This window comes from Oryctolagus cuniculus, chromosome 1 (assembly GCF_964237555.1).
Source record: "Oryctolagus cuniculus chromosome 1, mOryCun1.1, whole genome shotgun sequence".
Classification (NCBI taxonomy): Eukaryota; Metazoa; Chordata; class Mammalia; order Lagomorpha; family Leporidae; genus Oryctolagus; species Oryctolagus cuniculus.
Genome location: NC_091432.1, coordinates 68,875,468 through 68,902,245, shown reverse-complemented (window position 1 = coordinate 68,902,245; position 26,778 = coordinate 68,875,468). Strand labels below are relative to the sequence as shown.

Below are 26,778 nucleotides of genomic sequence, written 5' to 3'. Positions count from 1 at the left end.
AGCAGCCAGGTCTTGAACTGGCACTGGCACTGCAGGTGGCAGCTTTACCTGCTACGCCACAGTACTGGCCCTCTAAATCATGTTCTAAATCTGTTCTCCAGTGTTACCAGCAGCCACCTGTAGTATTTAAATTAAAATTAAATAAAAGAGATTGTCGGAGTGGATAGAAAAGCAAGACCTAAGTGTACTCTGTTGACAGAAATCTACTTTAAACGTAAAGATACAGGTTAAAAGTAAAAGGTTAGAAAATAATGTACCATCTAAAACATAAGGAAGCTGGAATCACCATACTAATATCAGAAAATGTAGACTTCAGGAAAAAGGAATAGTAGTAGAAATAAAAGGGCTATTTCATAGTACTCTAGGGATTAATTCATGAAGATAGGATAATTCTGATAATATTTTTTCACTTACTGCAGAGCTTTCTTTTTAAAGATTTATTTATTTGAGAGGCAGAGTTATAGAGAGCAGAGACAGAGAAAGAAGTCTTCCATCTGCTAGTTCACTCCCCAGATGGCCATAATGGCTGGAGCTGTGCCAATCTGAAGCCAGGAGCCAGGAGCTTCTTCCAGATTCAGGGGCCCAAGGACTTGGGACATCTGCTTTCCCAGGCCATAGCAGAGAGCTGGTTGGGAAGTGGAGCAGCTGGGGTTCAAACCGGTGCCCATATGGGATGCTGGTGCTTCAGGCCAGGGTGTTAACCTGCTGCACTGGCCCCTTGCAGAGCTTTAAGATACGTGAAGCCCAGTGTCAGTATGGCACAATGCTGGCCCCATTGTTTTCGGGTTGTTGTTGTTGTTGTGGTTTGTTGTTGTTTGTTTTTTTTGTGTGTGTGTGTGTATTTATGTATTTGAAAGGCAAAGTTACAGAAACAGAGTGGGGGAGAGAGAGCTTTATCTGCTGGTTCCTTCCCCCAAATGGCTGTGATGGCCAAAGCTGGGCCAGGTTGATGCCAGGAGCTGGGAGCATCTTCCAGTGCTTTCCCAGGCACATTAGTAGGGAGCTGGATTGGAAGTGGAGCAGCTGAGACTCAAACTGGTGCCAATATGGGATACTGGTATTGCAAGTTGGTGGCTTAACTTATGCCACAATGCCAACCACTTGAAAACAAATTCTTTTAAAGTGATATTCACTGGGGCTGGCGCTGTGGCAAAGCTGGTAAAACCATCATCTGTGGTGCCAGCATCCTATATGGATGCTTGATTTATCCTAGCTGCTCCACTTTGGATCCAGTACTTAGGCCCCTGCAACTACATAGGAGACCCGGAAGAAGCTGTTGGCTTCTGATCAGGCCATCTGGGGAGTTGAACCAGAGGACTGAAGGTATCTCTCTCTCCTCTTTCTCTCTTTCTTAACTTTGCCTTTCAAATAAATAAACAAATCTTAAAAAAAAAAAAAAAAAAGATCTTCGCCATACCTGCTCTTGGCAAGGATATAAAACAATTGGAATTCTTATACAATAATGATAGGTATATTAAATGGTACAATTCCTTTGGTACAACCTGTCAGCTCCATTGCTGTCTATGCAAGAGAAATAAAGTAAAAATGTATGCCCACAAAAAGTCTACACACAAATGTTCATAGCAGCTTTATTTATAATAGCCCCAAGCTTAAAACAACCCAAATGTTCAACAGATGATTGTATGAACAAACAAATTATGATGTTTTTACAAAGGAATACTAATAATAAAAAGGATGAATCTCATAAACATGATGCTAACTGGAAAAAAAGCCAGATAAAAAGAGTAAATTCTATATTATCCCATTTATATGAAACTCTAGAATAGGCAAAATACTGTGAGAGAACCAGTGGGTTCCTGAGACTGGAAGAGGCATGACTGCCTGCAGACGGGGGAACAGGAGCCATTAGTTCGGTCGTATCTCTGAGTTTTTCTTAGCTTAGGTAACCTTTCCTCTTGTCTTGTGTTGATAAGGAAGTTTTCATAAAAGCCAGTTTTTTATTTTGATTAGCCAGTTGTAAGTTGATGCCTGGGTTTTGTTGATTGGGAATCAAACATGCATTGTCAACAAAATTTTTTAAAAGATTTATTTTATTTATCTGAAAGACAGAGTTACAGAGAGAGGTAGAGATAGTGAGAGTCTTCCATCTGCTCGCTGGTTCACTCCCCAGATGGGTGTAACGGCCGGAGATGCGCTGATCTGAAGCCAAGAGCCAGGAGCTTCTTCCAAGTCTCCCATGAGGGTGCAAGGGCCCAAGAACTTGGGCCATCTTCCACTGCTTTCCCAGGTCACAGCAGAGAGCTGGATCAGAAGAGGAGCAGCCTGGACTAGAACTTGCACCCATATGGGATACCGGCGCTTCAGGCCACTGTGCCACAGTGCCAGTCCCGTAAAAATTTAAGTATGAGCAAAGAACGTGTTTTATTGTTTATTTATGTGGTAGTCTGTCAGTTTCTTGGGTTACAGGAAGTTCATATTTATGAAAAAGTTTATTTTTCTCTTTAAATACCAAAACCATTTCTTGAACAAGTCTTTATTGAGTGCATGTTATGTGCTAGCCCTGTCCCAGGTGCTGAAAATGCAGACCTATTTAATTTGGGATACAACTAATCAAATAGGCATTTATCATGTAGTATATGTATAAATATGAGTGAGGTTCATTTTGGGACACCAAGCAGGGGTACTGAGTCCTGATATAGTGGGATGAAAGGATGCTTTCCTAAAGGAGAGGCAACTGAACTGAACTCCAAGAAAAGAAGATTTGAGATAAGGATAAGAGGGGATTGCAGATGCTAAGAGCTAGGTTCCAGAAATAGCATGGTATGTGTGGGTACTCAAAAAATTCAATATAATGGACTTAGGAGCCATTAAACCATAGCTAGCAACTTCTAACTCTGGCCTTCTTGTTTTGTGGGGGGAAACAATAAACGTTTATTTGTTGAAGTCTGGTAAGGTTTTCTGTTACTTGAATATATGCTTAACCAGCACAGTGAATCAGTAGTATATTAGCTTATATTTTTTGAGATCAGAACTTTTTTTAAAAAAGTGAACAATCTTTAATTTTCAGTTTATTTTTATTTTACTTGAGAGGCAGAAGGCAGAGTTAGAGAGAGAGAGAGAGAGATCCGCCAGTTCACTCCCCAAGTGGCAAAAACCAGGGATGATTTGAGCTGAAACCAGGAGCCTAGAACTCCATCCAGTGTGGCTGGCAGGGGCCCAGGTATTTGGACCATCTTCTGCTGCTCTCCCAGGTACATTAGTAGGGAGCTGGATCAGAGTGTGGAGTGGATGCTGGTGTTGCAGGTGGCAGCTTAACCTGTTGTCCCACAACACCAGCCCCAAGGCTGCCTAATTAAGACAAAGATTTAGGACTCCATTTACTTTATCTGGTAGAAATCAGAGTATGGGGGGGGGGGTTAGGAGCAAATGAAACAGGTGAGGGAATGGAGATTGAGTACAGATAATTCTTTCAGGAAGGAAGGAATGTTGTTTATCTTAAGGTGACTTTAATGTACTATTAGTGTGATCGCATCAATTTGATTTTTTAAAATATTTAGTTCTTGGCGTTGTGGTGCAGCAGGTTAAGCCTGTGCCTGCAACACCAGTATCCAGTGTGAGTGCCAGTTTGAGTCCCAGCTGCTCCATTTTGGATCAAGCTCTCTTATAATACACCTAGGAAAAAGTGTAAGGCGGCCCAATTACTTGGGTCCTTGGCACCCACGTTGGAGACCCAGATGGAGTTACAGGCTGCTGTCTTCTGCCTGGCCCAGCCCCAGCCTTTACAGACATTTGGGGAGTATACCAATGGATGGAAGATCTTTCTCTGTCTCCTACTCTCCCTCTGTAACTCTGCCTTTCAAATAAATAAGTAAATCTTTTGAAAATATTTATTTATTTATTTGAAAGACTGAAAGAGAAAGTAGCTTCAGTACACTTGTTCACTCCCCAAATGCAGTAACTGGGGTTGAACCAGTCCATGGGAGAAGACAGGAATTTTGACCCAGTCTTCTATGTGGGTGACAGGGCCCCATGTATGTAAGCCGTCATCTGCTGCTTCCCAGGGTGCATGCACATTAGTGGACAGCTGCATGAAATGTGGAGCTGGTGCTGGAGCTGGTTCTGATTCTTTGAATTTAGAGTCTATGATGTGGGATGTGGCAGTGACATTCGCCAAAAAGCCCACCTCTGCAGTAGGTTTAAAAACAAAATAAAACAAGCAAACAAACAAACAAACAAAAAAGCCTTCACAAGTTTGGTGCTCTTGTATTGTTGTTTGAGACCAATCATATTTTGAAAAATGTTCATTCAAAATCATATATACACAAAAATACTTGTAAATTTCATGCTAATCAAGGAACCTAGTCTTAGTAAACTACCCTGAAACATTTGCTTTTCTCTAAAATGTGAAAACTTAAGGCAACAGTTGTCTCATTTTTTTATGTGGCTAGATTTTGTGCACATGAGAAGTAAATAGTTACATAATGATGCTTCTTCACCAGCAGTAGAGAGGAAAGGATGGGATGTTAATGTCTTGATGTGACTGAGTAATTTTGATGAAACCGTTTTAAAGATGTAGTTAGGACCTCAGCTATCTTGAACCTTTAGGCAGAAGGATTATATAATTTTGTCTGTTGGATTATCTATAAATTCCATGAACATGTTTGCAGAAATTTTACATTTGCATTTTTTTGTAGAAATGTCCATATTTTTCATTCAAAACTAAGAGATTGACCAGTGTTGGATTCCTCAAGAAGCATACCAACAGACAGAAATTTGAGGTCAAGTGCTTTATTTGGGAAATGATGCCAGGAAATGCTGGTAGGGGTTGGGAGATGTGAAATAGGGAAGAAAAAAAAACCAGCATAGGATGTTATAAAAGTAAGTTACCTCTGTAGGCAGCTGGGACTTGGTTCTTCTGTTGAGCTTTGGCAAGACAGCATCAGTCTTATCTCAGATTTATCTTATCTGAGAGTAAAGATGCTTCTGTCAGTTACTGTTTGAGGGGGGTTCCCAGGAGGGGTCAGGCACAGACATGTACATGCCATCCTTAGCAGTCTAGATGCTGAGATGATAAAGGTGAGCTACTTCCAAGATTCTTGTTCCTCCATAATTGTTAAAGTGTGTTTATTGGGGGCGGGGTGAGTTTATATGGTTTTGTTACACTAGTCCCTCTCTTTTGGAGTTTGTTTCAGCATTTTCATAACAGGATTTGTTTTTGTCGTCATTTTTTGCTGAGCAGTTTTTCTGTCTGTAGTTCAAGATGTTCAGGGTGTAGTGAATTGTTTAATAACCAATGCAAGATTACCAGAAGCACACACATCATTGTCTTTTTCTTTTACTTTAGATTTTCAAATACTTACATGGACAGATAATTCCTTTAGAAGTCTTCAGATGGAACCTGTTTTTTAGTGTTTGATTTTGCTGATGTTTCATTTGATCATACTTAAAAATCATCAGAAATCACCAGCATTTTATTTAGACAGTCTGGTTTGCTTTATGATTATTTTTAGTAGTCTGCTTACTGGCCCCCAAGTAAGGTGCCAGAATTTTGCTTTACATAAGACATGATCACCATCTGGTGGTGAATAATAGTAATTTTGGTTGGGATATTGTGTTGTGGTTTATAAGTGCTTACATTTTCTTATTAAAATAACTAGAAATTATAATAGCTCATTGTTTTTTACTTTGGACAAGATTTCATGCAAATATGATATAGTATGTTACTTACCTAACTACCTCTACTTATTACATGAATGCTTGAAAAAAATTGTGAAATGATCGTTTGATAGCAAGATAGTTTTTCACAAAGAAAGTGTTTTTTTGTGTGTGTAAATTTGTAGTTTTGCAGAATTATCTACAAAACATAATTTTTACTGATTTCAGGACACCTAAGATTATGGTAGTGGATCATAAAGGTGTCTTAATATTCTGTTCAAGTTCGTGAATCTTGTGGGACATAACATGTAGAGGCCAGAAGCATGGCAATATCTAGCAGTCTTATGGTAGAAAATCATCCCATGGGGGCCGGTACTGTGGCACAGTGGATTAAAGCCCTGGCCTGAAGTGCTGGCATCCCATATGGGCGCCAGTTTGAGACCTGGCTGCACCTCTTCGATCCAGCTCTGCTATGGCCTGGGATAGCAGTAGAAGATGGCCCAAGTCCTTGGGGCTCTGCACCCGCGTGGGAGACCCAGAAGAAGCTTCTGGCTCCTGGCTTTGGATCGGCGCAGCTCTGGCAATTGTGGCCAACTGGAAAGTGAACCAACGGATGGAAGACCTCTCTCTCTATCTCACCTCTCTCTGTAACTCTGTCTTTCAAATAAATAAAGTAAATCTTAAAAAAAAAAAAAAAAAAAAGGAAAATCATTGGATGAGTATAGGTATTTCTTCATTATTTACTCCTCTATTCCAATGTCTATGGGAGTGTTCTCTCCCAGTACCTGAATGGGAGAGAAAAGAGGCTGTGGGAAAAACAGCAGTAGGCTTTCTTGGGTTAGTAATGTTACCTGATGGCTCACAGAGTGAACTGAGTAACACAGAGCAACTTTACCATGCTTTTCATCTCATCTTTCTCATCAGTTTCTTTCATAATGTTATTAATTCAGATAATTTCTCTTTCATCCTTATGGGAACTCTTCTTTTTTACTTTGCTTCCCTGCCTCTCCTGTTGCTTTCCTTATTTTCTTTTCCTTTTCCTGTACATCAGATAGTTGAATGACTGCCATGAACTAGGAATTGTGCTTGGCTCTGGGAATGCAGTGATGAGAAAGGCAGGTGGATTTGGACGTTACCTTCATGCGGCTTACACCTAAGAATGAGAGAGACGGAAGAGGAGATAGATGATAGATAATCACACAGCAGCACTATCAAGATTATAAGGATTATATGATGGCAGAATCTACCCTTATTTTCTCGTTCTTTGCCTTTCTTCCCTTTACTTCATTCTTGTTTTATGTTTTCTTTATTTTTCCTAGATATTGTACTGATGAGAAGCAGGTATGACCTTGATCGTAGCCAAAAGACTTCCTTAATTATCAGCATTTAGGATACATTTAAAACAATTTTCTAGCCAGTGTGCTTGCTTTTTCTGCTTTGAATGTTAAAATTATAAGAGAGTTGTTCTTGCTATTCTATTTAAAGTTTTCAATAAAATAGGTTCTTGTGGGATAACTGGTAATTTTGGACTTCATTTGGGTTTCAGTGGTGCACAACTATTTGCAGGTTGGGCATTGTCTGTGTAGTATATTACATTTTGAGTAACAGAGCTTTCTTGTGTATTGTGTAGCAGTGTTCCTTAAGCTTTTTTTCATTGCTACACCTAAAAGAAAAGATTTTTAATTTAATTTCAAATCAATTTCTCTCTAGAAAGAAAAATTAAATACCACAGATAAGATCTTTTCAGGTAAGGTTAAGCTTTAAAGAATAATAAGCCATTATTTGAGATTTTTTTTTGCCCCTGGGGGACATTATTGCCCTATTGAGAACATGTATTATACTGGACTCTACTTCATGTTTATAAATTTTCCAGAAAGCAGTTCAGAAGTAGAATTACTGTTTCAAAAGTTTTGACTATTAAGAATTGATTGAGAAATAATGGTGATTGTTGTACAACATTGGGATGTGATTAGTGCCTCTGAATTGTACACTTAAAAATGGTTAAATTGAGGCCGGCGCCGTGGCTCAATAGGCTAATCCTCCACCTTGCGGCGCCGGCACACCGGGTTCTAGTCCCGGTCGGGGTGCCGGATTCTGTCCCGGTTGCCCCTCTTCCAGGCCAGCTCTCTGCTATGGCCAGGGAGTGCAGTGGAGGATGGCCCAGGTGCTTGGGCCCTGCACCCCATGGGAGACCAGGAAAAGCACCTGGCTCCTGGCTCCTGCCATCGGATCAGCGCGGTGCGCCGGCTGCAGCGGCGGCCATTGGAGGGTGAACCAACGGCAAAGGAAGACCCTTCTCTCTGTCTCTCTCTCTCACTGTCCACTCTGCCTGTCAAAAAAAAAAAAAAAAATGGTTAAATTGGAAAATTTTATATATCTTTCATCATGATTAAAGAAGTAAATATCGCAATATACCAAAACCCTTTGGGTTGCTATAGTTTAAATGAATGAGTTTAATGTGTCTTACATCTCAGTAATGCTTTTTTTTTTTTTTAAGAGAAGATTGGGGGCTAGTCTTTCTGTTTTCACAGCAAATATTAGCTGAATTACATTTTAAATATGGATAATGGCCCCAGGGTACATAGGCAGGAGTAATCACAGGTCAAAAACCAAATAAGGAGCTGTTCAGAAAGGATGGTTTTGATTTGTAAGTTAGGTTTTCTAAACTATTCTATTTGATAGTTGAAAAAGAAATTTGGAAAGGACCATTGGTTGGAGTGCCATAGGCCTTCACATCACAACTCAGGAGCTAAATTTGTTAGTCTATCAAAAGGTATGAAGTAGATCATGAACTTGCATTTAAAAACTTGTTAAGTATTGTGATTGACTGTTGGCTTGTTATAAGGCAAATAAATGCCTTCTTCAATACCCATAGACACTAAATATTAGAGCCAGAGAACTTTAGATCATCTGTTGTAACTTCTTTTTTTTTCTTTTTAAGATTTATTTATTTGAAAGAGTTACATAGAGAAAGAAGGAGAGGCAGAGTGGGAGAGAGAGAGAGAGAGAGAGAGGTCTTTTATCAGGTGGTTCACTCCCCAGATGGCCCTAATGGCCAGAGCTGCGCTGATCTGAAGCCAGGAGCTTCTTCTGGGTCTCCCACCCGGGTGCAGGGGCCCAAGGACTTGGGCCATCTTCTACTGCCATAGCAGAGAGCTGGATTGGAAGTAGAGCAGCCGGGACTTAAACCAGCGCCCATATGGGATGCCAGCACTGCAGGCAGCGGCTTTACCAGCTATGCCATAGCACCGGCCCCAATCTGGTGTAACTTCTACATTTATGAATGAGAAAACTGACCTTAGCTTTTCTTTCTCTTGACTATCTAGTGCTTTCTGTAATATGCATATAATTTTTAATTATAAAAAGTTAAAATATTAGTGCAGGCTTTTAAGTGGAAATTGAACTTTGAATTAATGAAAAGTATTAGAAAGAAGATGTACAGATAAATTCAATTTTATTATTAAATGTAAATGTTGCCTTAAATAATGAACGTGATTACACTAAAAGTCATGGTTTCTGGTTAGAAAAATGAGTAATAATAGAAATCACACAGATGTCATGAGACTTACAGAGTGGTCATTTGTTTGGATTAAGGTTGACAAAGATGCTTGTTTTAAAAAAAGTTTAGAATTTTAAAAGCTTTCTAGATTTTACAGTTTTCTTGAAGAGTACTTTTTGTGTCTTTTGCCACAAGCTTAGTCGAAGGTGCCATTATCTTGTCTGAAGTATAGTGATAGCCTCATAGGGCTACCAAAGTGATCTTCCCATCCTGTTATTCCTTTTTTTTTTTTTTTTTTTTTTTTTTTGATAGGTGGAGGTAGACAGTGAAAGAGAGACAGAGAGAAAGGTCTTCCTGCCGTTGGTTCACCCCCCAAATGGCCGCTGCGTCCATCGCGCTGTGCTGATCTGAAGCCAGGAGCCAGGTGCCTCTCCTGGTCTCCCATGCGGGTGCAGGGCCCAAGCACTTGGGCCATCCTCCTGCCTTCCCTGGCCACAGCAGAGAGCTGGACTGGAAGAAGAGCAACCGGGACAGAAATCAGCGCCCCATCCAGGACTAGAACCCAGTGTGCCGGCACCGCAGGTGGAGGATTAGCCTAGTGAGCCGCAGCGCCGGCCTGTTATTCCTTTTTAAATGAGGAAAATGTGAAACATAGAAAACTAGAAAGTTGTAAAATAAACTTTCTTGTATCCATCACCCAACTTCAGTACAATTTTATTTTGTCTGTGACTCCATCCACTCCCACCTCCACACTTAGATTATTTTGAAGCAGATCCTAGATATAGAGCAATTTTTAAAAACCTGAATCATGAAAAATTTCTCCCCTTTCTCCTGTGAGTTTTTATTACGGACTGAAATCTAAATGCTGTACATGGCTCAAAGGCTTTATGAGATTGGCCTTTGCTGCTTTCACCATTGGTGCTGCCACAGTGGAAGCCTTTGGCTAACTCAGGACTTTTATTCATGTGCTTCTTTTTGCCTGGCATGTTTCTCCCTTTCTTGGCTTGGTTAACTCTAATCTTCATGGTATCATCATTAGTAGAGGCATTCCCTGATGGCTTTAACCCTGTGTGAAGTGTTTTTGTTTCAGTGGCAAAAAAATGTTAGTGATTGGTGCATGTAACATGCTTGAAAGGTATACTCATCTTTCAGCTTTACACTAGATTTGAAATTATTGAAAAAAAAAAGTTGTGAGAAAATCCCACCTCTCCCTTAAAAACTATCCCATCATTCTTTTCTTCTTTTACAATTTGCTTTGTACCCCCTCTTGCCATGACTACTGAATCGGGTAGGCTAAGAGTAAAGAGAGCAGAAAATAGGCTCATCTGGTTAGAGTGGAGGCACATGGACTGGGAACCGTGGACTCAGGTACCTCAGATTCCTTCTAGTGGGACACTGTTGATGAGGTCTAAGCACAAAATAACCTGAGTTTACTATGTCTCACTTCCTCTTACCCAGAGACCTTTCCTCTCTGTAACGCAATATCTGCCTTCTCCTTCAGGGAGGGTGAATTCACACAGTGCTGCAGTTTTGTGGGATTCCTTTCTTAATTCTGTTCTCCTTTCTGGATTGCTGATATCAGTCACCCCATGCAACCAGGCTGATATTTGTAGTACACTGATTACTTCCTTTCTATCAGATAAATTTTGTGGTTTTGTTCCTGACGTAATCGGAGTCATGTTTGGCACATTTCTTTATCTATGTGAGAAAGACAGTATTATTACCGTGGAACTTGAAAAATCTGAAGTGGGGCAGCATATGTACCCTTTGGTTCAATTACCTGCATAATAGCTATTCTTGGATTTATTTTTTTCCATAATGATAATGAGCTGAGCTGAGCTATTTATATTATACTTACTTGGAATCATTTTCAGTTACAGTTCATAGTCTTGAGTCATTTCTTTGCTTTTCAGAGAACTAGGATGGTTGATTAAATGAACTCTTTGAAGATAAGGTATATGAATACATGAAAGTGATTTCAAGGATCAAGTGGCCTATGGGATCAGTCTCATTATTCTAAAACTGGGCTTCCCCAACAGAGTTTCTAAAAACTGGTCAGTAAGTAAAAGCTTATTATAAGCTTGTCTTTTGATCACTGTATCTGAAATCAATGTTTTTTATCAATGGCCTAGAAAAAGTCATCTGTTTTCATAATTCTATCTCTGCTTATAAACTAAGATGAAATTTTAATAAAGGACTTCATTGCGGAATGAGAATTATGTCATTAGTCATTATGAGCTGCTATAAATTTCTACCATTCACAAAGTGAAATTGTAAGTAACAGAATAGAATTGCAGTAGCAGCAGCATTTAAAAAACTTAATGCTAGAAAGATGCTTAGAAAAAGTCAAAATAGAAAACATCTTTGAGTAAGTGATTAGTAACACAGACTGGGATCCTGCTGTTCTCTGCCTTTTTGTAACTATGTCATGTTGGTAGTCCCTTCTGAATTCACACAGCCCCGGCCTTTTATTTCTACTTCAGAATCTTCTACCTGTGTAAGCCTTGGGAAAGAAGGGGTTCTATTAAAGATATGTATCCTCCATCTTGAAAAAGTAGAACTCTCAGTTCAGTTGGGTCAAAAATCTGTATTTTTCAGAGTGATTTGAAGTTGGTTAATAAATCACCAGAAGGAAGTTACTAATAATCTTCCAATGTTCTAGAAATGAGACTATTTACAGAATGTTCCATGTGATAAGTAAGTGAATATAGAGCTTGTCATTGTTTTAGAAAAGGACCATGTGATTTAAAAATGTGGTTTTTACTGTATAGCTGTGCTGTCCAAAACCACAGCCATTTGCCATATATGTCTATTTAAATTTACATTAATTAAAAATGAAGTTACAAGTTTGGTTCCTGAGTTTCATTAGCCACATATCAAGTGTTCAATAATCACATGTGCCCAAATGGCTACTCTGTTGGAAAGTGCGGTTATAGAACATTTGCAGCATTCTGGAATGCTCTGTTAAATAGTGCTGCTGTGGAGAGTACAAAGTGTAGCAATTTTAATATTTATTAAACTTCAATGTTGATTCAGTTCTCAATTAAAGGTCTTGCCTGTTTCTTGTCAAATTAAGAGCTGCTAATGCCTTTAACACTTATCACCTTCTAATATCTGGTCCAAAAATTTAATTAGTACACTGTGGGTTAGTTGTGTATTATCCAGTGTTATCCAATACAGTAACCACTAGGCACATATGGCTCTTGAACACCTGAAATGTGACCAGTATGAATTAAGATGTGCTGTCAGCGTAAACTACACAAAATATAACAGATAAAATATTTCAATTTTAATTACTGATTATATGTTGAAATGATGGCATTTTACCATCTCACTAGTCCAAGCAATCAATTTCTGTTCACAGTTGATCATAATGATAGGACTAAGAGTCAAAGGGATCACATAAACAAGACTAGTGTCTGCAAATACTAACCAATAGAATAAAAAAAAGGGAGAGAACGATCCAACATGGGAAGCGGGATACACAGCAGACTCATAGAATGGCAGATGTCCTAAACAGCACTCTGGCCTCAGAATCAGCCCTTAAGGCATTCAGATCTGGCTGAAGAGCCCATGAGAGTATTTTAGGCATGGAAAGCCAAGACACTCTGGCAAAATAAAAAAACAACAACAACAAAAAACAAAAAACAACCTATATGAAAGATTTCTGCAAGTGAGATCCCAGTGGAAAGAACAGATCATCAAAGAAAGAGGTACCTTTCTTTGAAGGGAGGAGAGAACTTCCACTTTGACTATGACCTTATCTAAATAAGATCGGAGTTGGTGAACTCAAAAGGCCTCCATAGCCTTGGCAACTCATGACAAGAGCCTAGGGTGATTACTGACTCCATAAACAAGAGTGTCAATTTGTTAAGTCAACAATAGGAGTCACTGTGCATTTACTCCTTATGTAGGCTCTCTGTCCTTAATGTGTTGTACAATGTGAATTAATGCTATAACTAGTACTCAAACAGTACTTTACACTTTGTGTTTCTGTGTAAGTGCAAACTGTTGAAATCTTTACTTAATATATGCTAAATTGATCTTCTGTATATAAAGATAATTAAAAATGAATCTTGATGTGAATGGAAGAGGAGAGGGAGCGGGAGAGGGGAGGGTTGCGGGTGGGAGGGAAGTTTTGGGGGGGGGAAGCCATTGTAATCCATAAGCTGTACTTTGGAAATTTATATTCATTAAATAAAAGTTAAAAAAAAAAAGAAATGATGGCATTTTATGTAGTACTGTATAGTGTTAAATATATTAAAGTTAATTTAAATTTCTTTGTATTTTTATGAATACAAAATGCTACTGGGACATTTGAAATTATGTGGCTCACTTTATATTGCCTTTGGACAGTGGTGTACAAAGCCAAAATCAGCATGTATAAAGTATAAAGTGGGATCTAAAAACATTCATTGCACATGTGTTTTTGTCCTGTATTGGCTTTAAAAAATAGCACCAGTGGTATCAAAATATCTTGTGATTCCATTTATCTGTACGATGTGGGAGGCATGGAGCTAAGTGAGTGATAAAGAACATATGAAAATGATGTTCCAAAGACAAAGGAGACGCTGGTTTTGAAAAGCCGTCACAGAGACTTTTAGGACTTGTGTTTCCCAGACATTGAAAGATGAATATGATTCAAGTGAGTAGAGAACAGTAAGCTGGAGGGCTTTCATGTAGCCCATGTAGTAAACGGGCCAAATGCTTTGTATCAAGGATTTCAGTGTAGAAGTAAGAGAGAAGGACTGGAGAGTTAGATTGAGACGGAATATTGAGACTCTGAGGCTAAGGTGAGAAATATGGATGAGCTAATATAGGTGTGTTTTTTTTTTTTTTTTTTTTTTTTTTTGACACACAGAGTTAGACAGTGAGAGAGAGAGAGACAGAGAGAAAGGTCTTCCTTTTCTTTTGGTTCACCCCCCAGTTGCCACTGTGGCTGGCATGCTGCGGCCGGCGCCCCACACTGAACCGAAGCCAGGAGCCAGGTGCTTCCTCCTGGTCTCCCATGCAGGTGCAGGGCCCAAGCAGTTGGACCGTCCTCCACTGCCTTCTTGGGGCCACAGCAGAGAGCTGGACTGGAAGAGGAGCAACTGGGACAGAATCTGGTGCCCCGACCAGGACTAGAACCTGAGGTACTGGCTCCGCAGGCAGAGGATTAGCCTATTGAGCCATTGCGCCGGCCTGATCTTTAAGAACTATCAGTATATACAAGGGAGAAGTAACACAAAAGAAGTATTTCTGGAAAGATTGGTTTGGTTACTGGAGGCTATCCATAGCTATTTTTCTGGAGTGAGAAGATATGTAATATATTAGAGAAATTGGAAGGAATAGTAGGTTTGAGATGTGGAAAAGGAGAACCATCAAGACTACTGTGTTTGAGAAAAAGAAGAAATTGAATGTGACCTTGGTTCTCAAAAATTGTGAACAGAAATAAGTCTTTGTAGTTTCAAAATTCTGAGATAGTGAACAAAGCCTTTTCTTACAGATAGAGAAGTTGAGGTTCAGTTCTTTTACAAAGTTATTTTATTTTTTAAAGATTTAATTTTTTTGAAAGGTAGAGTTACACAGAGAAAGGGAGAGAGAGGGGGGGAGAGAGAGATCTTACATCTGGTTCACTTGCCAAATGGCTGCAACAGTCTGAACTGGGTCAGGCTGAAGCCATGAGCCAGGAGCTTCTTCCTGGTCTCCCACATAGGTGGCAGGGACCCAAGCACTTGGCCATCTTCTTCCCAGGTGCATTAACAGGAAGCTGAATCAGAAGTGGAGCAGCTGGGACACCCCACGTGGTATGCTAGCATCACAGGCGGCAGCTTAACCCGCTATAACAATACTGGCCCCTAGATAGATAGATAGATAGATAGATAGATAGATAGATACTGGTCCCTAGATAGATAGATTGATTGACTGATTGATTGATTTAAAAGTCATAGTTATAGTGAGGGAGAGACAGAGACCTCTGGTCTGCTGATTCACTCCCCAAATGGCAGCATTAGACTAAGCTGGGCCAGCCCAAAGCCAGGATCTGTAATTCCATCTTGGTTTTCTCCCATGGGTCACAGGGTCTCAAGCACTTGGAACATTTTCCACTGCTTTCCTGGACGTAATAGCAGGGAGCTGGATTGGAAGTGTTGTTTCTACAAGCAGTGCCCTTTTCCTCTTTTCTCCATTCTTAACTCCTTTTTTCAAGTCTTAGTGTAACTGTGTTTACTCGTGTGTGACCCCTCTCCTCCCCTGCCCCCTCCCACCATTTTACCCCACTAAGAAGACTCACTTACAAAGGCTCATTAAAGCTAGGAACTATTTCTTACTGGCCAATAACAGGCCAAAGAAATTTATTGAGTAGTGACTATTTATGTACTTTAGAATTGTTTCAAGTTATAAGGAGTTTTAGTGGGGGATAAGCGTCTGAACAAATGACTGAAAAAAAGTTAGACCATCCTTTCCCCACAGACCATCCTTTTCCAACTTGAGTGTTCCGTAGAGCCTTTGTTCCCTACACGATAATGGATGAAATATATTACGGAATACTGCAGATTATATCACTGTCTCGGATGCTCATGGTGTGCTGTAGGGAAATCAGTAGAGTTTCAGAAGTCCTGCTTACAAAACTTTAGTTTTTTTTTTTTTTTTTTACTTAGCATTTTTCAAATATATTTGATTATGGAAATTTTGTGTATAGGGTACTTGTAATTTCTTTTGGGTTACTAGTAGTATTTGGGATTTGTAAAGTGCTAAATTTGACAGATGTGTGTTCTTTATTTCTCTCAGGTCTAATTAATGTAATTTTAAAACATAATCGTATCATGCCCATTTGGAGGGAGTCTGTTTACAATCAGAAACAGAGATACTGCGGACAGATACACCAGTCTTCTAATACTTGAAGGATCCCATGTTGAAAAATGATTAAAAATGCTGTTTTTTAAACTTTAGAATGAGAGTCAGAACTAGGGGAGGAAATTGTAGGAAGGCAGATTTTTTATTTAGAGTAAGGGTAGCTTTGCTGCACAGAAAATTGAACTAGCATTTGGAATGTGAATAATTTTTTTGTCTGTGGAGATTGTCAAGGAGAGATCGATAGGAATGCTGTAAAGAAGTTTAGCACATCAGAAAAAGGCCACATTGGAGGAACAGTTTGTTGAAACAGTCTGAAAACCACGAGTCTCTATTTCTGAGATATCCATCAGCTTGGAATTTGTATTCCTTTGTTCCTTTCTAATGCTTTCAATCTATATCTTGGTCTGAAATCTTAGTAGAGGAAACAACCAGATTAGAATTTTCAGTTGTATAGTTAAATGCTTTTACTTAATGATTTTTTAAAAAAATAGAATTCTCAAATTTATTTATTTATTTATTTTTACTTTTTTTTTTTAATTTGAGAGGCAGAGAGAGAGAGCGAGCGAGAGAGAGCGCGCACGCGCTTCTGTCTGCTGGTTTACTACCCAAATGCTTGCAGTGGCTGGGGCTGGGCTGGGGCCGAAGCCAGGAGCCAGAAACTCAGACCAGGTCTCTCATGTGGGTGGCAGGAAACCCAATTACTTGAGCCATCACCACTACCTCTCAGAGTCTGCACTGGCAGGAGACTGGAGTCAGGAACCAGAGCCAGGAGTTGAACCCAGGTATTCCAGTAGGGGTGTGGGTAACCTAACCACTAGACAAATGCCTACTCCGTACACATTTTTAGAGTGGTTTTTGGGTTACAGAAAAATTAAGTCAAAGTTCAGAGTTTCACCTACACGTCCCTTATCCCCTCACATGCACAGCCTGCCCTGCCATGGGCATCCTGCACTTTAGTGATACGATGCTATAATCGTTGAGCCTACATAGACATGTCATTTTCACGCAATCTATACTTTACATTAAATTTCACTTTTACTTCTTGTTACTTTGGTAGAAAATACAAATATACTTGCTGCTCTTAAAATTGTTTTCAGTCATATATTACTCTAGGCTTTTCTGATTCAGAGATCTAAAAGCTAGAATCAGCATCTATTTTTAAGAAATTTTTAGGGTTGGGGAAAGTTTGTGTTTTTTAAAAAATATTTTTAAAATGTTTTGTTTTGCTGGCTAACAGAGTTTTTTTTCCTTTCTTTTAAGTACCAAAAGAATTGGTGGAACTCCACTTGAAGTTGATGAGGAAGATTGGCAAATCTGTTACAGCAGACAGATGGGAAAAATATTTGATCAAGGTAAATAACTTTCTCTGTTACTAAAGTTACTCTAGCATAAATTGATGTTATATTTCATATTATCCTAAAGTTTTTTTTCTAAAAAATTATTAGTTTATTTCAAAGGCAGAAAGACAGATAAGCGGAAGTCTACGTACTGGTTGATGTCCTGATTGCTTCAACAGATATGGCCCACACCAAATCTTGGGGCCAAGAACTCAGTTCTCCCATGTAGGTAGCAGGGACCCAACAGCTTGCTCTCACCTTCTGCCTCCGGTGATGTACAGTTGGCAGGATGCTAGAATGTGGAGCAGAGCTGGGACGTGAACCTAGGCACTAGGAAGTGGTGTCTTAACCACTGTGCCAAGTGCTTACCCCAGTATGCTTATGTGTTTTAATAGTTTACTTTAAAAATTACAGAATATAACTCTAAAATCCATGTTTTGCTGTTACTAAGTAATTGTCTGGAGTCCTTAAGTTAGATTTCAGAGGTATTATGTTTCTGTTATGCCTGCCATGCTCAGCACTTTCATGTCTTCTCTCATTTAATCCTTAAGAATCATTCTGATAGTTAGACACAGATAAGGCCCAGGAAAGTTGTTACATTTGTTTAAGATTGTGCAGTAGGCATATGCAGAGCCAGGATTTGTTCGTAACTTAAGAGCTAAAATGCCCAAAGCCCAATAAGTCAGTATAGGAAACTTTCAAGTTATCCACAAAGCGAGACCTGTTGTTAATAAAGACAACCTAGGTAATTTTTTTTTTAAGATTTATTTATTTGTTTGAAAGGCACTGTTAGAGTAAGAGATCTTCCATCTACTAGTTCACTCCCCAGATGGCTGCAACGGCTAGGGCTGGACCAGGCCAAGGCCAGGAACTTCATCCAGGTCTCCCACATAGGTGGCAAGTATCCAAGCACTTGACCATTTTCCGTTGCTTTCTCAGGCACATTATCAGGGAGCTAGATGAGAAGTAGAGCAGCTGGGATGTGACATCACAGGTGGTGGCTTAACGTGCCGTGTTAAGAACACAAGAACAGCCCAATCTAGGTTATTTTAATCAGCTTTAGGATTGACGCTATTAAAGGCAAGACCATTCAGGATAAAATGTCTGGAGTTGAATCCAAATATTAAGTCATATAGTTTATACAAGCCTGAACTAATATATTTATCATTTGCATGTTGTCCTTTGGGGGCATTTTGAATTCTGTAACATACTAGAATAATAGGTTATGTTTTTAGGTGATTAAATCATTTTCTTTGCTGCTTTTTAAAAAATATGTTTACATACATATATTTTTCCTTCTCTTTTTTTGGAGGGGAAAGTATATAATTATAGAGTTCTGCAGAGAGAGTAACCCTTGGGCACCAAGAGTTGCTTAGTTTAGTGTGTTGTGGCATAGCACACACTATGTTAAGCTTCCACCTGCTAAGCTAGCATCCTGTATGGACTCCAGTTTGTGTTTCAGTTGCTCTACTTCCTGGGAAAGGCAGCGGAAGATGGCCCAAGTGTTTGCACTCCTGCCACCCACATGGGAAGGTCTGGAAGAATCTCTTGCTCATTGCTTTGGCCTGGCCTACGGTGGCCATTGCAGCCATCTGAGGCATGAACCAGCAGATGCAAGATCTCTCTTTCTCTGTCTCTTCCTGTCTGTAACTGACTTTCAAATAAATAAATAAGTAAAAGCTTCTTATTTCTATATTATAAATAGCACATTCTGTTCTAATTATCTTTGTTGTATAACACACTACTCGAAACGAAGAGACATAACATAAAAATGATTTTAATCAGCACAAAAATTTTTGGGGTCAGGAATTTCTGAAAGTTACTTCCTCCATCCTCTGTTGGTTGAAACAGTCAAAATTCTGGCCAGATTCAAGGGGAGGTAACAGAGGCACTCAGCTGTAGATGGTAGGACTGTCCAACTTTCGAAAAACACAATGTAAAATATAGTCCATTATTGTTTTACATAAGTTGAAAGCATTTCAAAGTTGACTCCAAATTTCAAAAATTGGGTACTATGAGGTTCTCTAAAGCCTGATTAACTAGTATTTAATTAAATCTCTGAAATGTATTAAATTGAGGGAGAAATGAGCAAATTTTTGACTACTAAAAATGCTTGTTAAAATATCAGGTTACTGTTTTAACAAAATTATTGCTAATGATTAAAAGTCAAAGTTTTGGAGCTTAGAAAGAGTTGAGGGGCCAGCACTGTAGGGTAGTGGGTTAAGCTGCTGTCAGCAGTGCTAGCATCCTATATGGGCAGCAGTTTGAGTCCCTACTGCTCCGTTTCTGATCTTGTTCCCTGCCAGTGCACCTGGGAAAGCAGCAAAAGATGGCCCAAGTCCTTGGGCCTAAGCACTCACATGAGAGACCCAGAAAAAGCTCCTGTCTCCTGGCTTCAACCTGGCCTAGCCTTGGCCATTGCGGCCATTTGGGGAGTGAACTAGCAGATGGAGGATCACTCTTTCTGTAACTGCCTTTCAAATAAATAAATAAATCTTAAAAAAATAAATAAAGTAACATTTAAAGGCACTTGAAAGACTGTATCTTATGAATAAATCTTTTTGTTACAGATTTAAAAATTTTTTTATTTTGTGATGTCTGAGAACTGAGGTAGAAATATCTTGTGTACTGATCCCAGCCCTAGTGTAGCATCATGGATAATCACCTTTGCTCCCCTAGTTCCCAGTTCCTTTTTAAGATGTCAGACTTGAGTTGATTTTATATGAGCCTTCAGTTCTGTAATTGTGGTTCAAGCTTTTTGAATTGAGTTAAATTCACATACCATAAGTTAACCCTTTTAAGGTATACAATTTGTAGTTTTTAATGTATTCACAAGATTGTGCAACCATCACTACTTTCTTATTTAAAACATGTTCAACACACCAAAAAGAAACTTCATACTCATTGGCAGTCACTTCGCCTTGCCTGAGCTTCTGGCAACCACTGATCTCTTCTCTGACTATGTGGATTTGCCTATTCTGGATATTCTGTAATAAAGAGAATCATATATAGGCCCTTTGTGTTTTTTACTCTAACATTAACTTCTGACATTTAATGTGTTCACAATGTTGTACAGAAACCGCTACCCTCTAGTTCTAGGACATTACCCATTACTCTCTACCCCCACAACAGCCACCGGTGACTAATTATCTTCTCGTATCCGTGGATCGACCACTTCTAGATGCTTCATATGATGCTTCTGGCTGCCGTCACTTAGGAGGATGTTTTCAGGGTTCATTTATGGTGTAGCATGTATTAATAATTTGTTCTTTTCTATACCTGAATAATGTTGCAGTGTATGGATATACCACATTTTATGTATCCATTTATCTGTTCATGATTGATTTGCTTCTATCTTCTGGCTATTGTGAATAGTTTTGGTGTGAATATTGCATACTAATTTTGGGGTATACATGTGATTGGTTTCATTTCTTCCAAGTCGAGAATGGAGTTGCTAGGTCATATGATAAATCCCTCTTTAACTTCGTGAAGAACTGCTGCACTCCTCATTTTCCACACACTTGCATCTTTGCACATTTCAGGAATGTAGGATTGCATTACCATATCCCTCCTCACCAACACGTTGCATTAGGGTTTTTTGTTATTATTGCTTGTTTGTTTAATTTGAGAAAGAAACAGAGACAGACCTGTTATCCACACGTTCACTTCCCAGATGCCAGAGCCAGAATCTCAACTTAGGTTTCCCAGGCAGGTGGCAGGGGCCTGACTACGTAAGCTGTCGCCTTCTTCCAGAGTGCCCACTAGCTGCAAGCACAGTTCTGACCTCCAGTGTGGGACCCAGGCGTCCACAGCAGTGTTTTAACTACTTTGCCAAACTCCTGCCCCATCTTACTAGGTTTGTTTTCTTATAATTATCCTACTAGTTTTAATTTGCATTTTGCTAGTAATTAATGTTGAACATTATTTTCATGTTTTTGATGATTTTATATATCTGCTGTGTCCTTGTCTACTTTTAAATTGGTTATTTTTATTGTTGAATTGTAGGAGTACTTTGTATATTCTTTATAATAGAATCCTGCCACATGCATGTTTTGTAAATATTTTTTCATTATTTGCATTTTCAGTTTTTTGATAATGTCCCTTTATGCACAAATGTTTTTAACTTTTTTGAAAAAGGATTATTTATTTGAAAGGCAGAGTTGAAGGGGATGGGGGAGAGAATCTTCCAACCACTCTGGCCCCAATGGCTGGAGATGGGTCAGGCTGAATCTAGGAGCCTAGAACTCCATCCAGTTCTCTCACATGAGTTGCAGCGACCCCTGGTACTTGGACCATCTTCTGCTGCTTTCCCAGGCTCATTAGCAGGAAGCTGGATTGGAAATGGAGCAGCCGGTACTCAAATGGGCACTCACATGCCAGCATAGCAGGTAGGAGTTTAACCTGCTGCCAAAAGTTTTTAATTTTATGAAATCTAATTTATCTGTTTTTGTCTGTGGCTTGTGCTTTGGTACGATACCTACGAAACCCTTGCCTAGCTCAGAGTTAAGATTTAATCCTGTGGTGCAGCAGGTTAAAGCCCTGGCCTGGAGCGCCAATATCCCATATGGGAGCCAGTTCAAGTCCCGACTGCTCCTCTTCCGATCCAGCTCTCTGCTATGACCTGGGAAAGCAGTGGAACATGGCCCAAGTGCTTGGGCCCCTGCACCCACATGGGAGACCCGGAAGAAGCTCTTGGTCCCTAGCTTTGGATCAGCACAGCTCCAGCGGTTGCGGCCATCTGTCTCTACCTCTCTAACTCTGTCTTTCAAATAAATAAAATAAGTCTTTTTTAAAAAAAAAAGATTTAATCCTGTATTTTGTCGTAAGAGTTTTATAATTTGAGCTCTTCTATTTAGGTCTGTGAGAAATTTTGAGTTAATTTTTTATAATCAGTGAAATAAGGGAGGGGCCCAGCTACATTCTTTGCACGGTACTCAGTTGTTCCATGCCAGGCCAGGCCACAACTAGAGGCCGAGAGCTTCATCCAGGTCTCCCACATGAGTGGCAGGGGTCTAAACACTTGGGCTATGTTTCCCTGCTTTTTCCAAGCCATTAGCAGGGAACTGGATTGGAATTGGAGCAGTGGAACACAAACCAGTGCCCAGATGGGATGCCAATGTTAGAGGTGGTGACTTTACCTGCTATGCCAAAACGCTGGTCCCTGTAGTTAGTTTTGAAATTGTTAATTTCCAGGATCATTTGGTTGTTATATCCCTTACATTTCTGTGTGAATTTTAAATATTGCTTGCCAATTTCTGGAAAAATGCCAGCTAGAATTTGTATATGAATTGTGTCGAATCTTTAGATCAGTTAGTGGCATATTGCCCTCTTCACTCTTGATCCATGACCAGAAGTTCTTTTAGTTTATTTAGGTCTTCTTAAATCCTTTGAAAGTATTTTACAGTTTTCTGTTAGGTCTTCATTTCTTGGTCCTCGTGGGAGTCACTTATATAAAATGTGGTCATATTTGCATGTAACCTATACACTTTCTCCTGTATACTCTAAAAAGAAAGATTTATTTATTTGAAAGGCAGAGCTACAGAAAGAGAGAGAGAGATATATTTCATCCATTTGGTTCACTCCCCAAATGGCCCAAACAGCCAAATCTCGGCCAGGCTGAAACCAGGAGCCAAGAACATCCATCTGGGTCTCCCAAGTGAGTGGCAGGGTCCCAAGTACTTTGTCCCTCTTCTACTGGTGTCTAAGGCACATTAAAAGGGAGCTGTATGGGAAGCTGACCCTCTGATATGGAATCCAGAAATGGCAAGCAGTGGCTTAAGCTGCTGTGCCATAATGCCAGTCCCCTCCTGTATACCTTAAATCATATCTAGGTTACTTATAGTACTTACTAGAATGAAAATCTTATGTCAATAGTTGCACTGTATTACTTGGGGGATGATGACAAAACAGCATACATTTAGTTCAGATGTAATTTATTTTGTAACATTTTTGATTGGTGTTTAGTTGAATCTAGATGCAGAGCGCATGTCTACAGAAGAGGGCTGACTGAACTAAATCTGTTAAATGTATTCCATAGCATTTTGTTGTTTAAATGGAACCGTTTTCTTTTTTATTTTTTTAAGAATTTTTTTTTTTAGTTATTTGAAAGAGTTACAAAGAGAGGTAGAACCAGAGAGAGAAGGGTCTTCCATTCCGCTGGTTCACTCCCCAAATGACTGCAATGGCCAGAGCTGAGCTGATTCGAAGCCAAGAGCTTCTTCCTGATCTCCCACGCGGGTGCAGGGGTCCAAGGACTTGGGCCATCTTCTGCTGCTTTCCCAGGCCATAGCAGAGAGCTGGATTGGAAGAGGAACAGCCAGACTCGAAGCAGGCTGGGGCTTTAACTCACTGCACCACAGTGCCAGCCCCTGGAACTGTTTTCTTAGTTTTATTTTCAGTGTATAGAAATACAAGGAATTTTTGTATATTGATCTTGTATCTTACAACCTTGCCAAATTCTTAATTTTAATGCTCAAATAATATTTTGTGGACATCTTAAGATTTCCTATATATAGTATGAGATTATGTCATCTGCAATTATTGATAGTTTTGCTTCCCCATTCCGGTTTCGAGGCCTTTTATTATTTTCTCTTGGGTAATTGCTCTTGCTACAACCTCTGGTACACCATTAAATAAAAATGGTGAGAGTGACTATCCTTGGTATCTTGTTCCTGACCACAGGGAGAATGCTTTCAGGCTTTCAGTATTTCATGTGATGTTATCTGAGTTTTTCACGATGTCCTTTATGAGGTTTCATTTTGAGTATGTTTCACATTTCTGTGTCTTGGCACTTCCTTCCAATTAGAGCATAAAAGAATACTGGGAGAGAAGAATACTTCTATTCCATTCAGTCTGGGGAATTATCAGGTAGTGATGATAGTTGTAAATCACTTTGAAAAATAAAACAGAAATGCAAATTGTTGGGGCCAGAGTTGGTAAGCTGCAACCTGCAATGCTGGCATTCCATATGAGCACCAGATCAAAGTCCGTACTGTTCCACTTCCAATCCAGCTCCCTGCTAATGCATCTGGGAAAAGCAGCAGAAGATGGTCCAACCCACGTGGGAGATCCAGAAGAAGCTCCTGGCTCCTGCCTCAGTTCGGCCCAGGTCCGGCCATTTGGAGAGTGAACCGGTGGATGGAAGATCTCACTCTCCCTCTGTCTCTCTCTTTGTAACTCTGCCTTTCAAATAAATAAATGAATCTTTTAAAAAAGAAAAAAGGAATGCAAATTTCCAGTTTCATCCCTAAGTTGGTTGAATTTCTCAAGTAAGTAAAAGATTTATTTTATTTTGGATGTTTTTAAAACTCTCTTGGAAGGAAAAATGGCCCTATTGACTCATATCATTGCCTGGTTTTTAGTAAATGGTTAGCTCCAAAATGGAAGTGTTAGAGACTATTGCATTTTTTTTTTTTAATTTTACTATCCTGATTGTCTAGAACTTGTATTCTAAAATAATACAAAATTCTGTTCCATCATGGTGGTTGTGGTAATAGCATCTGCTTCCATACTTTTCTTTTTATTTTTTCTTTTTTTTTTTTTTTAATTTGAGAAGTAGAGTTACAGATAGAGGGAGAATCAGAGAAAGTCTTCCATCCACTGATTCACTCCCCCAAATGGCCGCAACAGGTGGAGCTGGGCTGATCTGAAGCCAGGAGCCAGGAGCTTCCTCTGGGTCTCCCACATGGGTGCAGGGGCCCAAGCACTTGGGCCGTCTTCTACAGCTTTCCCAGGCCATAGCAAAGAGCTGGATTGGAAGAAGAACAGCTGGGGCATGAACTGGTGCTGCAGAAAGAAGCTTAGCCTAATAGACCAAGGTGCTGGCCCCATGCTTCCATCCTTTTCTTTAAAATTTATTAAAATTTGGGCTGGCATTGTGCTGTAGCAGGTTACGTCTCTGGCTGCAATGCTGGCATTCCGTATGGGCACTAGTTGAAGACCAGGCTGCTCCACTTCCAGTCCAGCTCCCTGCTAATGCTCCTGGGAAAGCAGCAGAAGATAGCCCAAGTGCTTGGGCTCCTGCACCCACGTGGGAGACCTGGAAGAAGCTCCTGGCTTCTAGCTTCAACCTGGCCCAGCTCTGGCCATTGCAGCCATTTGGGGAGTGAACTAGTGGGTGGAAGATTATCTTTCTCTTTCGGTCTACCTCTACCTCTCCTCTGTAACTCATTGACTTTCAAATAAATAAATAAATAAATCTTTAAGGAAAAAAAAAGATTACTGCTGCCTTCCATGTTCTCAAATGTAGTGGACAGTCTTCAGTTCTTGTTTACTAAACCTTAAAAAAATTTTTGCTTTCATTTACATGAAAGGCAGAAAGATACAGAGACATCTTCCATCCACTGGTTCCCTCCCCAAATGCCCACAACAGCCAAGGCTGGACCAGGCTGAAATCCGGTGTCTGGAATTCCAACCAGGTCTCCCACAGGTGGCAGGGGCCCAAGCATATTAGCCATCATCTGCCACCCCCAGGATAAAATATCAGGAAGCTGGATGGAAGCAGAGTAGCTGGCACTCTGATATGGGATGCAGGCATCCCAAGTAGCAGTTTAATCAACCCACTATACCACAGTGTCTGCCCCCTGCAAAGCTTTTCTGTCATTCTTCCATAGAGTTGAATCTCACTGAATCTTTCTATCCTTGGTTTCTTCAGGTCTTTAGTTGTGATTTTGTATTTTCATTTGCTAACTCCTCTGTGTGAACGCTAAAACACTGTGTAGTATACATAAACATAATAATATAATAGAAACTGGAAGATACCTTTAAATAAATGTTTTAAACATGGCATCCAACTTTGTACATGGTTAGCCAAGGAACATGGCTGCTAATGCTAACAGATTTTCATCCATCTACTTCAGCAAACATTTTTGGATGGCCTACTCTATAAGGGACTCAATAAGGTGCCGTAGAGGTTCAGGAATGTGCAAGGCACTGATGTTCTTCAGTCAGGAGTTCAGTAAAGAAGGAAAATAAAGTAGAACATAAACCAGTATAGCACCAGTGAAAATATAAACACTGCACTGTGGTAACAGGAATAAAGTAGTTTGGGAATACACAGATAGTGGATTTTTTTACTCTTTTTAGTGTTTGTGGTAATGATTATAGCTGATTTTGGCCGGCGCTGCGGCTCACTAGGCTGATCCTCCACCTGCGGCGCCGGCACCCCGGGTTCTAGTCCTGGTTGGAGCGCCGGATTCTGTCCCGGTTGTCCTCTTCCAGTCCAGCTCTCTGCTGTGGCCCAGGAAGGCAGTGGATGATGGCCCAAGTGCTTGGGCCCTGCACCCGTATGGGAAACCAGGAAGAAGCACCTAGCTCCTGGCTTCGGATCAGCTTAGCTCCGACCATAGTGGCCATTTGGGGGATGAACCAATGGAAGGAAGACCTTTCTCTCTGTCTCTCTCTCACTGTCTAACTCTGTTTGTCAAAAAAAAAAAAAAAAAAAAAAAAAAGATTATAGTTGATTAAATAAGTGTTGGTCTCTTTCTTTTC

At 39.9% G+C, this 26,778-nt stretch overlaps 1 protein-coding gene across 3 annotated transcripts in view; it reads left to right on the top strand.

The window, feature by feature from the left end:
* RSF1 (remodeling and spacing factor 1) overlaps positions 1-26,778 on the top strand; it is a 165,371-nt gene that overhangs the window by 34,154 nt on the left and 104,439 nt on the right. For 2 of the 3 annotated variants that reach the window (XM_002708674.5, XM_017344448.3), the window contains exon 2: positions 17,213-17,304. In XM_002708674.5, coding sequence (XP_002708720.2) covers positions 17,213-17,304 — 92 coding nt within the window. Of the gene's footprint in view, positions 1-8,836; positions 11,170-17,212; positions 17,305-26,778 lie in introns of those variants that run through there. The other variant, XM_051822018.2, reaches the window with a different exon arrangement.